The sequence below is a fragment of the Pan troglodytes genome, chromosome 23, assembly GCF_028858775.2.
Source record: "Pan troglodytes isolate AG18354 chromosome 23, NHGRI_mPanTro3-v2.0_pri, whole genome shotgun sequence".
Taxonomy (NCBI): Eukaryota; Metazoa; Chordata; class Mammalia; order Primates; family Hominidae; genus Pan; species Pan troglodytes.
The window spans coordinates 47,565,058-47,580,231 of NC_086016.1; the positions used below are offsets into that span (position 1 = coordinate 47,565,058).

The 15,174-nt window shown below is 56.6% G+C and overlaps 1 protein-coding gene across 1 annotated transcript in view; it reads left to right on the forward strand.

Moving 5' to 3' along the window:
* Positions 1-15,174, forward strand: part of FBLN1 (fibulin 1) — a 99,775-nt gene that overhangs the window by 71,988 nt on the left and 12,613 nt on the right. The window contains exons 15-16 of the mRNA XM_016939387.4: positions 1,149-1,291; positions 3,608-3,739. Of these exons, the coding sequence (XP_016794876.1) occupies positions 1,149-1,291; positions 3,608-3,739 (275 nt within the window). The remainder of the gene's footprint in view (positions 1-1,148; positions 1,292-3,607; positions 3,740-15,174) is intronic.

Genomic DNA, 15,174 nt, shown 5'->3' on the forward strand with positions numbered 1-15,174 from the left:
CTGATGTGAGAAAACTATAAAGAAACCCAAGTAGGCCGGGTGCGGTGGCTCAGGCCTGTAATCCCAGCACTTTGGGAAGCCGAGGTGGGCGGATCACAAGGTCAGAAGTTCAAGACCAGCCTGACCAACATGGTAAAACCCTGTCTCTACTAAAAAAAAATCCAAAAAAATTAGCCGGAAATGGTGGCACGCGCCTGTAATCCCAGCTACTCAGGAGGCTGAGGCAGGAGAATCGCTTGAACCTGGGAGGCGGAGGTTGCAGTGAGCTGAGACTGTGTCACTGTACTCCAGTCTGGGTGACAGAGCGAGACTCTGTCTCAAAAAAAAAAAAAAAAACCCAAGTAGAGCACTGCCGTGGGACTCAGGCTAGGGGTCACTGTTGGGTTGCAGGAGGGGTTGAGTTCTGTCTGGCAGTTGCGGGGCCTTTGGTGGCTGGCCAAGTTCTCTTTCTTGACCTGGGTGGTGATTATAAAGGCGTTTGCCTTGTAATAACTCGTTAAACTATACTTTCATTTTGTGTAATTTTGTATCCGTGTTTTATTTTATGATCAAGAGGTTGTAAAACTCTGTCTAGCACAGTACCTGGAAGCCAGACCTCTGAGAGACTGTAGCCTCTTCTCCTGCCTCCCCGTCACCTGGTGATGTGGAATTGACTGCCTTGTGCTGGGCACCGAGCTTGGCGCTTTCTATCTGCTCCTTCGTTTATTACGCTGCTGCCCAGCCTCACTGTGGGCTCTGAGAAGGCGGGACCATGTGTCCCTTGTTCACTTTGCTGTCCCTAGCAGCTGGCGCCTGGCACTCAAAACATATTTGTTGGGCAAGTGAACCTGTGACTCTATTTTGCCATTGTAGCTATTGATGCTCAATTCGTGCAGTTGACAAATGTCCAAGCTGTGCTTATCCGCCAGGGCACATGGAAGCTGGAGGGTGTTTCTGGCATTTAGGTCCCGGTCCAGTTTGCAGGAAGGGCCATGAAGCCTCCCCACAGAGCAGCCAGGCTGCAGAGACCACTGTCGTTCTCTGATGGAGCTGTCTCTGGGACAGATGCCCCTGCCCTGGCCACCTGCTCCTCCTCCCTAGACCTCGGCCCCTGTGGGAGCTGCTGTCCCAGCTTCCCCGTCAGCCTCGTGTGCTGTGGTTCCCCTCAGGCTCCAGCAGGAGAAGACAGACACAGTCCGCTGCATCAAGTCCTGCCGCCCCAACGATGTCACATGCGTGTTCGACCCCGTGCACACCATCTCCCACACCGTCATCTCGCTGCCTACCTTCCGCGAGTTCACCCGCCCTGAAGGTGAGTGGAATGGGTGTGGGGGTCCCAGGGCCCCCTAGGGCCTCCCTCGGCTTCAGCTGAGGGCTTGGCCTACAGGAGTCGCTCCTTGTAAGATATGGCCCAGGCTTTGAATTGCAGACCTTTCTTTTTTTTTTTTGAGACTGAGTCTCGCTCTGTCGCCCGGGCTGGAGTGCAGTGGCGCCATCTCGGCTCACTGCAAGCTCCGCCTCCCGGGTTCACGCCATTCTCCTGCCTCAGCCTTCCGAGTAGCTGGGACTACAGGCGCCCGCCACCACGCCTGGCTAATCTTTTTGTATTTTTAATAAAGACGGGGTTTCACCGTGTTCACCAGGATGGTCTCAATCTCCTGACCTCATGATCCACCTGCCTCAGCCTCCCAAAGTGCTGGGATTACAGGCATGAGCCACCGCGCCCAGCAACTTGACATGCAGAACTTTCTTTGTGTCTGTGTCCCCCCCACACCCACCTGGCACAGCAGCATTTGGCCCATTCTCAGCTTTCCGTTCAGGTGGTCTTTTCTTATGGGTAATGGTTGTTCTGCAGAGAGCCATTAAGCGCTGATTCTGTGACCAGCACTGGAGAATCAGGGAGGGCCTCCGGGAGGAAGTGATGGCCAGGCTGGGTCCTGAGTGGTGAGGTATTTGAATGAAAGGGGGAGAAGGGGAGAGGAGGGTGCCCAGTGGAGCAGGACATAGCCAGAAGGGTCTGGAGGTATGGGGGGGGTGGTGTGGGCGTTTGAGAAACTGAGCCAAGGTTTTCTGCTGGAGCGGTAGAGGCTTGGCAAGAGGTGGGCTGGAAGGATAAACAGGAGGCTAAAACTGGAGTTGGGCCTTCAACCCCCAGGCTTTGGGGGAACCATCGGAAGGTTGCAGTGGAGGAGGTTTGCATATAGAAACATCACCCTGTTGATCCAGGGCCAGGTGAACTGGAGGGGCCAGACGGGGAGCAGGAAGCTCAGGTGTAACCCAGTCAGTGCTCCCACACCCCAGCCTGGCTCTCTAGGAAGCTCCTGGCATGCAGTGTAGTCATGTTGTGTAACCTGCCATCACTGCACCGTTTCTCTGGAGCAGGGCCTGGGCTGCGTGCTCCCAAGCCTGGCAGAGGGCTATGGATGGAGCATTGTCCTGTTCACCTCGCTTCCTGGCTGTGCTGCCCGTGTGCCCGGTCCCCAACCACCCCCGCCCTCTAGGGAGTCCCTATCCCTGGCCTGCGGAGAAGCATGCCATGATGAGTTCATTCAGCAGCCATGGACGGAGCCCCTCTGTGTCAGGCTCTAGGGACATGGTGATAAGAAGGGGTCCTCCCACCCTCTCAGGGGAGGCATGCAACGGAGCCAGCCGCGAGGACACCAGTGTTTACACCATGACACAACCATGCAGGGGGGGTGGGGGGAGGAGAGGCTCCCCCAGCACGTGGTTGCCCAAGGAGCCGTCCCCAGTCCCAGTCCCCCTAGGCTTGCTCCTCCCGAAAAGGAATAGCGCTGAATCGTCACAGGGTGGCACAGACTTGGGTCAGAGAAAATAACTAACTGGTATTTGCCTTTTGCAAAATGATGGGGTTTCACCAAACCACATACAAATCCTTCCCAAATCCCCAGTGGCTGGTTTTGTGGCCTCTCCGGCCAGCCCCGATCTGAGTGTTGGTTATCGCAGGGAGCCGAGTGCCGTTGGGACACCTGTTAGCATCTTGGGCCCAGGAAATCCACACCCTGAGCTTAAGTGCTGAAATGACCTTTAGTGGGTCTCCGCTGGCTTCCTTCCTCACCTTACAGGTGAGGAAACTGAGGCCCACAGAGAGGACTCCCCCAAGACAGCCCAGAGCTGGGGCTGCCCTGCTTCACTGTCTGATCTGGGAGATGGACACACCCCCCCAGAGAACCCAGGCCACCGCTCAGGGTGGCCCCCCTGACCTGTGGCACTATAGATGGGAGAGGAGCCCACCCCTCTGGCCTTTCTGCTCTCTCCCTCTGTCTCCTCACTCGCTTTCTTCCTCTGGTCCCCACCTTCATGAATATGCACAGTGACTGATGACTTCTCACCAGCCCTTCCTCTGATTAGCTCTGTGTCCCCGAGGAAGATCCAAAATCTCTCCTGACTTCAGTTTCCCCTGCTATAAAACAGGGATGGGCTATGATATAGGAAGATCCAGACCCCTCCACCCTCCCCACACAGGGGATCTCTGGCTTCATTGATGTTGTCTCATGAAAGGGCCCTGGGTTAGGTCTTCATTCCCCAAGGGTGAGTTCCTGGGGACGAGGCTGGGACTGGGGCTGGGGCCAGGCTGTGCTGAGCCCTTCTCCATGCTGTGCCTCTGCAGAGATCATCTTCCTCCGGGCCATCACGCCACCACATCCTGCCAGCCAGGCTAACATCATCTTCGACATCACGGAAGGGAACCTGCGGGACTCTTTTGACATCATCAAGCGTTACATGGACGGCATGACTGTGGGTGAGTGGCTGGGAATATCAGCTCTATCCAGGCACCCCTCCCCCTCCACCCCCAAACCCTCTCTGGCCCAGCCCAACTCCCGTCTGAGTCCCCTCCCCAAATCCAAGCCCACCCAACCTTCAGGGCCCAGCGCCGAGGCCACCACAGCTCCCAATCGGTCTCGGCCGGAGGAACAGCCAGAGTGGGGGATCCTGCCTGGGATCCGACCCTAGCTGTGCCACCCGCTCTCTGGGTGACCCCTCTGGGTCTCGGTCTCCCTGCCTATAAAATGGGTGGGTTCCAGAGAGCGCTGCGCCTCACAACCATGAATTTCAAATGATACCACCCAAGTAAAGTGCTTGTCCTGAGGGCTGGCACAGTCCCGCGGTCGGTGGGAGCTAAGGGGATTGTTATTCTTGGGGTGCAATGGGAGGGACAGCAAAGTAGGAATCAGAGGGCCTGAGCTTTGGTCTCTCAGCCTTGGAACTAGCTGGATTCGCCATGTGGCCTTGAGCAGTAGTCGTCCCCTCCCCACGCATCAGTTGGTAAGAGGACCAAGGCCACTCTGTGTGCACAGCCCATCTGAATGGGGAGCTCACTGCTCTTTCTCCCTGGAGATCCGGTGTTTGGGGAGCGTGAAGGGAGACTGGGGCATGAGGGGACTGTGGAAGTCCTGTTGGTGGGTGCAGGCTGGGGAAGATGTTTACAGGCGGGGGCAGGGCCCTCCCTGGCTAGGAACGGGCTTTAATGACAACCTACTCGTGTGAAAAAGTATCCAGGCCCACTCCATTCCGCACGCTTGTTTCTGTCATTCACAGCCCCTCTCCTGAACTGTCACATTTTAAAAGATTTACAGTCATGGGAAATGAAAACGGTGGCATCTGCCATTTTGGACTCGGATTTATACTCTGAACACTTTCAAAGCAGCTGAGCAACGGACGGACAGTCCCTGACCTCCCCTGGGCCTCAGTTTCCCCATTGTGAACTGGGAGGAGTGGGCTTCCTAGTCCCTTAGGCGCTGGATTCCGGGAGGTCCTAACCAGAACCCACGAGCGTGCGGTGCGCACAGCGCAGAGCGTTTTGGAGCGTGGCCTCCAGGTGGCGCTGTTGGACCTTGGAAGCTCAGTCTGCGCCTCAAACCCGACGGTTGTTAAAACTGGCAGCTGGAGAAAGGGAATCGTTATTCCCGTCTTGCCAAAGAGCCATTTATAGCACCTTTACAAGCTTTTAAATGGGTTTGCATGTTGTAAACATGACTGAGTCACTGGGGGGCTCCCCACCCCAGCCTCCTCCTGCGCTAGCTGGCAGCAGGAATAATTAGTTAATTACAATTAATGGTGCACTAGCCCTCGCGTGATTCCAAGGGGAAGGCACATGGTTTGGTTGTGGGCAGTTGTGAAACTTGCTGCTTGCCCTTGAGTCACTCACCACTCTGGGCCTCAGTTTCCCCCATCGTGAAATGAGAGTTTAGATGAAGACAGCCTTGAGGTCCTTCAGGCCCCTGTGCAGGAGGGCAGGCAGGGAGGGGGTTGGGTCAGGGCTTTGTCCTGTCCTACTGGGTGGGTGGGGTATGCACCCTGACACTGGCCCACAGCCGCCGCTGGCCCCAAAGGGGCCAGCCCTGTGCTTGATGCTGGGCCTGCAGGTGTGGCTGGGACATGGCCCTCCGGTGATTTCTAGATCTTGGAACATGGGAGTTTGGAATCCTAGGACCTTCTAGTTCACTCACTCATTCTTTCCGTTTCTGAACCCTTCTTGAGCCCCTACCTGTGCCTGACCCTGGGCTGAGCCTTGCAGATACAGAGAGGGATAAATGCCACGTAGCCCCTGAGGACTTTGCATCTCAGCAGCAGGGAGAAGCCACCCCGTATCAGATCATCAAAATATGATGTCGAAATAGGCATGCACAGAGATGGGCCTTGATGGCCTGTGGAGGCTCTCTCAGGGGAAGTCTCCTGGCAGGTTTTACGTCTTTAGTTCCCACCTACATCCTTCCTGGGGTGACCCAAGCCAAGAGGTTGGGCAGCTGCTGGGCCTAGAACCAGCACCCACCAGCGCCTTTCTCTGGCTGCATCTGCTCCAGACAGAACCAACCTGGGAGTGTCTGTTTCTCAGCTTCCCATCCACTGGGGCAGAAAATCCTGGCATGTCAGAGCCTGGAGGCTCCTAGAGACCATCCCTTCCTTCTTTCGTAGGAGGGGAAACCGAGGCCCGGAAGGGCGAGGGGGCTTGCCAGTCTTCTCACAGTGAATCAGGGACACAGTGGGCAATGGAAAGGAGTCCCAGGGTATGAGAGATGATCACAGGTGCCGTCCCGGCAGCGGGCTTCTGGGAACAGAATGTGGATGAGGCCACAAGGACCCAGCGGCTTCCCCCGGCACAGTTGGTCACGGGTGCCCTGGTCTTTGGAATTCTGGGCCGGGGCTGCGTGGGGGAGGGCCCCAGCCTGGCCCTTGGAATTGTCGTGCCTGTAGCCCTGTGTGCTGGGGAGGCCCCTGCCTCTTCCACGCCTCGGTCTGTGTGCAGGATGCCCCACCTGGCTGGGCTCCTGGAGTTGACCTGGTGCCCATGTCATCTCAGGTGGAGGACTGAGACCAGGGAGGCAAGCCCTGCGTGTTGGGACCTAGGCTGCGTTGCTGGCTGGCTCCTGTCTCTGTCCCCACTGCGCTGATCTTATTTCTCTGTCTGAGATCTCTTCCTTGGGCTTCCATATCCCTATTTCCTTCTCCCTCCTCTTCTGCCCAGAATAACTTCCATACATCCTGGGAGCTTCCTGGTCCCTAGGGGCAGCCATCCCAGCACACGGCTCCTGGCCTGTCCACCTGGTAATAGATGCTTCCACCGTTGGACTCGAGCCCAGCCTGAAGCAGCCCTGAAAACATGGGGTTGAACCCTCGCCGGCTCCTTACCGTTGCTGGGCACCTTCACCCCCGCATTCCCCAGTCCTCACAGACACTGCCAGCGACGGGTCATGATTGTCTCCCTTGGGCAAAGGAGGGAGCTGAGTTAAATGACCGCCTGAGACTGTGCAACTGAAAAACCGCAGGGCCTGGGATGTTTTCAGACTTGTTTTTAGCAGTGCAGTTCTGATTTCAAGCAGTGACTTAGGCAGAAACCCTTCACGGTGGTAGAGAGGAAGAAAGCGGCTTCCAGGGCCGCTGCTCCTGGTGGGGAGCGTGGGAGGCTCTTGAGCCTCCTGGGAAGCCCCGTGCAGCTCTGTGCTGCCTGCAGCACACGGCAGGGAACGCCGCCTACTCACGGTGCTTGCTGAACACCTGTCTGTTCTAGGCCATGCCCTGTGTGGACACTGGGCACCGGATCAGGAGGGCTTCCTGGAGGAGGTGAGGCCCGAGCTGAGTGTCCTTGCATGTGAGGGAGTGACACTTAGTGAGCACCTGTGATGACCAGGAGCCAGGGTTTCATCATCGCCAGGACCCTGTGACACGGTGGGATTATCTCCTCTAACAAAGGAAAGAGCGAGAGCCAGAGAGGGCAAGAGATTTGCCCGAGGCCACTCAGAGCTGGGGCCAGAGCGGGCCTGGAGCCCGGTCTTCCCCAAACACCACACCCGCCCAGAGCCGGAGCCCAGGGTTGACTGCTGCTGTGGTGGGCTAAGTTGCCGTGAGTTTGGGTGTCCCAGAGAAACAATCAGCGCACAGGCCCCGGGGCTCGCCGTGTTCAGTCCTCCCAGAGTAACAGAAGAAGAGGGAGAAATGCCCCAAGTCCACTAAGAACCTGCAAGGGCCGGGTCTTCCTCTCATGTAGCCTTGAAAGACCCGTTCTTAGCGGGGATGGAGGAGCCCGCAGCAGGGCCCGCGCCGTTGTCTTTGTAAAGCCCCCTTGCATTCCTCTTTAACCGGCTGTCAAAGAAAAATGAAGAATGCGTTTTCACCCTGTGCAAAAATGCTCCATTAATGCCCGAGGGATTCTCAGGCCACTACAAAGCTTTCCTTATCTGGCTCTGGATTCATTCTCAGCTCTGCAGCCTGTAATCCGGGGTGCTCTGGGAAGAGATCTTTCAGGTAGTATCTCCTGACTGATGACTAATGGGGGAGCCCTGGCTGCAGCAGGGGCGGGCTGTGTATCATCAGCGTGCGGATGAGAGAGACAGAAAGGCAACTCGAGGCCACCCGGGCTCCCCGGGCCCCTGGGCTGTGGCTGCTGTCTGAGCCTCAGACTTCCCCTCCAGCCTCCAGATCACCACTTCCTTTTAACTCTAAGGCCAGCCACATCTGTGTCTGTCTGGCTCACTCCACTCAGCCTCAAGACCCAGCATGTGTGTGACCACTTCCAAGAAGCCTCCCCTGACTGCTCCAGGGTCATGGCTGTGTGATAGGAGGGCCTGGCCTGCAAAAACACCCTCCCTATTTCTCCAGGGAGGGAAATCTGTGTGCTATGAGGCTTGGTTGTGGCCACATTTCTGTTAAAACCCTGCCAATGCCAACAGGAGCTAGAGAGCCTGCAGGTGAAGTAATTCTTTGGCCTACGGACGAATTTTGCATGTGGACCTCCTGACCCTTGGGCCTCCTGGGTTGCAGGGAGCTACGGAGTTGTCTTTGTAGTTTTTTGCAGGCCAGCCCCTCCTGTCGCACGGGCATGACTATGGGGCAGTCAGGGGAGGCTTCTTGGAAGAGGTCACACACATTCTGGGTCTTGAGGCTGAGGGGTGAGCCAGACAAGTGGGACACCCAAACTCACAGCCACGTCTGTGGCTGGCCCATGAACAGCGCGATGAGAGGCAGGGAGCCAGGAAGGGAGGGCACAGCCTGCGGTTTGGGGCTGCTGGAGCACCCAGGGTGCAGGGAGGGTCGAGGGGAGGCCGAAAGGGGCTGCAGGGCCAGGCCTTGGTGGATGCTGTCCTGGGGACCACGGGAGCCACGGGAGGTCTGTGCTGCCCATGGAGCTTCCAGATCCCGCTGCTTTATTTAACCCACTGGGCCTCCTGCAGCTTGAGGTTGCGGTTGAGGTTGTACCCACTCAGTAGGTAAGAAGACTGAGGCCGGAGGAGCCAAGTCCCCAGGATCTCCCAGCCAGGAAGTGTTCGAGGATAGAGCTTAGACCTGAACTGCCCAGATCCGGGACTCCCCATCCCCATGGCCTATGTTAAGCCCTGATTATTTTTTCTGGTCTATACTAGCTGGTATCTACACTGGCTGGCATCTGTCAGCAGTGGTTGAGTCTGAGTCCCAGCGGGAGAGGATAAGTAGTGAAGCACCTCCTTTCACACAGTCACAGTGCTCCCGGCCATGCGATCTTGGGTCCTGGGCCAGCCCTTGATGAGGAAAGACCTCCCTGTATGTCCAGGCAGTCAAAAGATGAGGTTCAGATGTCACCATGCTGCGGAATGGCGAGGTCCTGGAGGGTCTCTCTCCGGCTCTTTACCTGCCGAGGGCCCACTCATCCTTGGTCACACAGGCGACCCATCATGCTGCTCCCTGGGACCCCCAGACCTGCCTCCTTTCCAGGACCCCTCCCAGCCTCAATGATTCCCCAGTGACAGCCACAGCCGCACCCGGTGCAGATAGATGCTGGGGCTGGCTGCAATTTAGGGAGGATCTTTCTAGGCTGGGGCAGGAGCTTCACGGCTGGGAATGGGCTTTAATGAAAACCTACGCGTCTTAGGAGACATTCAGACCCACTCCACTCTGCACAGTTGTTTCTGGGCAAGCCCTCTGATATGATTTAGTGCATGTGTGGCTGGGTGTGGAGTGTGTGTGTGTGTGTGGGTGCGTGTGAGTGGTGAGTGCGTATGCACAGGGTTTGATCTCTGAGATGTTTTATACTCTCTGGCTTGGAGAAAGGACAGTCCTGTAGTATCAAGACCAGACCTTGTGTCCCCAGCCCAAGGCTGCCCTGGGCCCAGGGACAGTATTTGGAGACTTTGCTGGCAGTTTTGCGTTGGAATCACCTGGTGCCTCCCTGTACGTCCACCCGTCCTGTGCCCAGAGCCCCTTCGCAAGCACCATATGCTGTTAGATCCTCGAGCAGCCTTGTGGGACAGCCACCCTGGGGCTGGTATCACCATTTATGTAAGAAAAAAAAGGAAGTGCTGGCCCAGGGTCCCACAGCCAGCGAGTTGGAGCTGCACTTCCCAAGCAGGTCCTTAAGTCAGCTCTCTGTTGTCCCCCAAGCCCCTCAGCCCCCTAGGCAGCTCTAAGGGCTCAGCTGCTGCAGGATTCCTTAGAGAAGCTGAAGGGTTTGGATCCTCAGCTCCTGGCAGGGGCAAGGCTTGCCAAGCAGCATGGCAGTGATGAAGTCCACATGATCGAAGGGTGGATGACCAGCTGCTCACCTTAGACATGGTCACCTATATTACATTTAGGAAGGAAACGCCCTAATTGGAGACTCTGCGTCTCATTAATGGAATCAGATGAAACGATGTATGTGAAAGCTCCCAGCAGTGCCTGGCACACAGTGGGTGCACAGGATGTAAATACTGATGGAAACCTAAATGTTCTGTAAATATCAGTTCTTCCTAATTTGGCCTTGCCGTCTCTCTTGAGAGTGGCTGTACCTCCTAGCCCTGATCAGGAAGGAAGCTGGGTTTTGGTGTGCCAGTCAGGTGAGACGCAGAGAAGACAGCACAATCAACACAGGAAGTAACAGAAGCAGCTTGTTACTCACAGGTCCTAGAGAGGTGGGGAGCACCCCTTGCAGGGCCAATGGGAAGGGGAAGCGCCTGCAGCATGAGAGAGAGAGAGAATGAGAGAGAGAGACAGAGAGAGACCTGTGGGACCAAAGCCTTTACTGGGGTCCAGGGTGTTATCCAGGCAGGTTTCCCGTGAGGAATTCTAATTGGGGGGCTTGGAGCAGGCAGGAGTTCCCTGAGGTCATGCGGTGGCGGATGGGAGTCACTTCTGCATAGGCCTGCACTGTCGATGTAGGTGTGAGGGTCTTTGGGTTGTATCCAGCTGTCCCATAAGGCAGGGGCCCCCAGGAGGTGGTGGTATAAGGCAGTCCTCTGGGTCAACCGCCTTGAGGAACTGGGAGGAGGTGGAGAACTGGAACCCGCAGCAAGGGTGACTGAGCCCTGCTCTGGTGTGAGAGTTAAACGCACATTCAGAATGCGTGCCGAGGCAACATAGGATGAGAAGCCGGCACAACACCCTGGCTTTTCCATGAAAGTGAACTTGACAGCCGCTTTCCCACATTGTCTGTGCTGAGTCGTGGGAGCCTCTGAGTTTTGCCAGTGTGTCAACACGCTCCTGCAGCACTCACACCCCCCCTTAAAGGGAACTACCACAGTTTATGTTTTGAAATCGCATTTTAAATTCCATCTGTGGGTGTATAAGGATTATTACCCAATTTCAAGTTTACCGTTTGAAAAATAGCAATGGCGTGAGGGGCCCCTTTTAGGCAAAGCATGATTGGGTCTGTGTGGCTGCGGCAAACTGCTCTGGGCTCGCGGCTTTGTTCTCTGTTTCCAGCTGTGTGACTTTAGGCAAGTTTCATAACCTGTCTGGGCCTCAGCTTTCTTCTCAGTAAAATTGCCATAATAATATTCGCCCTGCAGGGTAATAGGGACTGAGGTTTGTGCCTATTTTAACATAAGAGTGGTCTAGTCTGGAGGATAAATGAGCCGCTGGGAGGAAGAAGTTTGGAAATGAAGGGCTGGTGGGAGCCCGGAGCCTTCTTAGGGGACAACAGGCCAGATCAAGGATGATGGGACAGGGCCAGGACCGTCCAGCCCAAAGTGGCTCCAACTGCCCAGGACCTACTTAATAGGCAGCTCTCGCGGCCTGGGCTGGTGAGGCTGGCCTGGCCGGAAGCAAGTCAGCAAGCAGGCCTCCCAAGTCCTATCATCCTTGAATTATCTTATTCATTCAACAAGAACATCCTGGGGTACTGTTCTATGCCAGGCCCTGCACTGGGTATTGGAGAACAAATCTACATCCAAGCTACGCATCCTGCTTTTAAGAAGCTCCCCACCAGCATCCATAGCATCCTGCCAGAGTTCCCACAGCTGAAAGTGCTTGTGGTTTAGGGGTTGGTGTCATCCCAGTTCATGTCTGAGAGAGAGAGAAGTGGCGTGTGGCAGGGCTGCTATGTACAGTTGAATGTGTTGTGCACTGCAAAATCTAGGCAGCACCATCCACCGGTGAGTCTATTTGCAGTACACAACCTGCTCAACTGTATGCAGCAGCCCCGGTACGAGGGCTTATGAATGGAGATATCTACCTAGCTGTACCTCTCCCCCTGGCCAGGCAAGGCCTCAGTCAAGGCTTGAGACCATCCATTGTCCCAGCCAGCAGGGCCCAGATCACCTCGTTAAAATTACTACCTCTTAAGGGGTTAAATGTGTGCCGCTGACCGCGTCCTGCAGCCCATGTGGAGAGTTTTGCCCGGGATCAGTACACATTACAAATGAGATTCAGAAATTCCACCTAAAAACAACAGCGCAGCCGTCCCTGCCCGACGATGAGTGATTGCCCTGTCCTGGCTTTCACGGCAAATCCCAGGGATGACGTGCTTTCTCTTTTCTGGGAGACACAGCCCTGTCACCCCGGGGGCCACACCCTGGCCGGCAGCCAAGTTCTTTCCCAGGGTGCTGGGCCCGGCCTCCTCTGGGCTGGGATCAGCTGCGGCCTGACTCCATCTTGAGCTGGGGGTGTCACCGAGGGTTCCAGGAGGTGGAGGGCATGGGGATGAGGATCTCTCAGAGACTGGGAGATGGAAGGAGAACACACACCTTTTCTGCTCCCTATGTCGTGACCCCATGGGGCAGAGATGGGCTCTGAGGCATCAGGCCCTGTGCCCTGCGTGATGGCGCGTAGTCCCCCGAAACAGCTGCTGTTATCCCTCCTTGAGGTTATCAGCCCCCCAATTCCCCAGATACCAAAACTCTCAGAAGTCACCCCCGTCACAAAGCTGGTGACCCTCCCTGCAGCAGCTCCTGGGCTCAGGCCAGACCCCTCAGAGGGCTTGGTAGCATTTAATGGGGTACAGTCTCTGCTTTTGAGCCTACTTCAGTGAGACACACAGGGGGCCCCAGGGACCAGTCCCGGAAACCTCCCTGCTCAGTGGGTGGCCCCTGGACAGCCTGGGCTGGACCTGCAGTAACGTGGACAGCATTCATTCAGAGCTCAAGGCCTCAGCCCCAGGAGACGCCCTGTCCATGTGAGTGCCGCACTGCACATCCGAGATTGGTTTTCCAGCCCAGGACCTGGCTAGGAAGGGTTGGCGGGGTACAGCCCGCTCAGCACCCCCTGCCGTGGCCGCCTCTGCGGGAGGAGACAGCATGGTGGGGAGAGGGGACTGTCTTGCCCTGCTGAACCCCCAGGGGTCAGCTACACCCCTCTCTACAGGCCTTTTTGGTGTAGCGCAGGTGAGACGATGCAGCCAGAGAGGTTGGGAGATTACACAGCTCCACATGTGCGGTGTCACCGTGGACGGGACTGTCATGGTCCCAGCGGAAGGGTGGAAGGAAGCCAAACTTGAGACGTCTGCCTTGCACAAAGGCAGTGGTGCTCGTCAAGGTTTGGGCTGGAAGACTTAGCACCTGGCGGGCATCTGAAAATTTCCATCTCCCGTGCCTGCTTGGTCCCCACGGACACATGCCTGAGCCATCAGGGACTGCGAATCACAGGGGTGGGAAGACAGGGACACACACTGAGCAGGTGAAAGGTGGTGGGGGGTGAGCAAGTGTTTCGGAAGGAGGAGAGGAGGGCCCGGAATGGGGCCACGTGGGAAAGGGCCGCATCCATTCACCCTGGAGTCAGCCCGAGGGCCCAGGCAGGATGCGGTCCTAGTGATGCCTGTCGGTGGGTGACATCAGGCCATCCACAGCACCGGGAGCCAGCAGAAAGGGCTGGGCCAGGCCATGTGGACAGGGTCTACGGACAGTACAGGGACAGAGGTCCCTATTCTGGGACCTTGACATGCTGCCGTTCTCGTGAGCTTCTGGGGGACTCCTGCGAGGCATGTGGGCTGCTTCTCAGACCTGCGGGTACCCCGCCTCCCAGATGTTGTCAATGGGATGTGAGGTTCACGAGCACGTCACGGAGCCTCTCCCCTCGTAATGTACGTGCGCATCATGGCAAAATGTGCCTGGCCACTGGTTCCTGATGCTGGAAGGCACGAACCCACTCCCCACACCCACAGCCGGCGTTGTTGTGACTGCAGTGTCTGTGTTCTAAGCCCCACTTTTCACATCCATCCCCGCTGCCCGGCCAGAGAGACGTCCTCAGCCCAGAACTTTTCACATCCATCCCCGCTGCCAGGCCAGAGAGACGTCCTCAGCCCAGAGCCCCACTTTTCACATCCATCCCCGCTGCCCGGCCAGAGAGACGTCCTCAGCCCAGAGCTTCGTACCTCCCTCGCCTGCTCCTACCCTCCAGAATAAAATGTGTACGAGGTAGGGAATCTGTGCTTGTCTGTCAGTTGTGGTCACTGCTGTATCTTTTAGAGTGGGGCTTACCCCTGGGGGCCCAGCGCTCAAGGATGCCTGGGCTCCAGGCTGGAGAGAAGCACCCAGATCTACCAACTGGCCTTCCGGCTCTGCAGAGCCGCTTGCATCTTACTCCTTCCTCTTCCCTCCACTCTGCTTTAGCCACTCCAGCCCAGGCCTCAGACCCCAAATATTCCATGGCCTCTCTCCTCTCCTGGACTGTAGCCGTGACATTCACTTCCTTCTCCTTTTGGTGAACTCCTATTCATCCCTCAAAGCCGATGTCAGCTGTCACCTCCTCTTGGATGCCCTCCACATGCTCCACATGCAGAGTGTGCAGCTCCTTCTTTTGTGCTCCAGTGGCCCCAGATGAGCCCCTTTTGCAACTCTCCTCATACTCATTCTCCCAACGAGTAATGTGTGTATCCCTGGGGGCAGGTCCTGCTCTGAGGAATGCAGCAGTGACTAAGGCAGACATGAACGCCTCTCTCATACACTTTTTATCCCAGAGGGTAGGAGCAGACGAGAAACAAGCATAATATATACACGGTCAGATGGTAGTGAGGGCTGTGCAGAGCAGGGGAGGGGAATGGGGAGGCGGGGTGCAGCATGGCGGTACAGCTTTAAATCTGGTGGTCAGTGACATTTGTCAAAGACTCAGGAGCTGAGGAAGTGACCCACACAGAGATCTGGAGGAAGAGGGCTCCAGGCAGAGGGAATGGCAGAGCGCCGGAGTGGCCGTGCCTGGGGAACTCCTTCTGGAAAGTCTGTCGTGAACCAGAGCAGAGAAATGCTTGTGCTGGGGAGAGGGGTGTCGTGAAAAGGGAAACACCAGGAGTTGTGGCATTGGGAGTTTCTTCACTTGACTTTCAATTCCACCAAACAATTCCTAGACGGAAGAGCCTCCAGGGGTTTATTCGTGCAAGGCTACCCTCTGTCACCCTGTTTGTCCTTGCTTCTTACACACACACAGAACAGATGCACCCACTCGGGTCACCCCAACCCAGCCCCCAGCAGTTGCCCATAACTGGCCGCAGGATCCCACACACCTGCTGACTTCCAGAGTCAC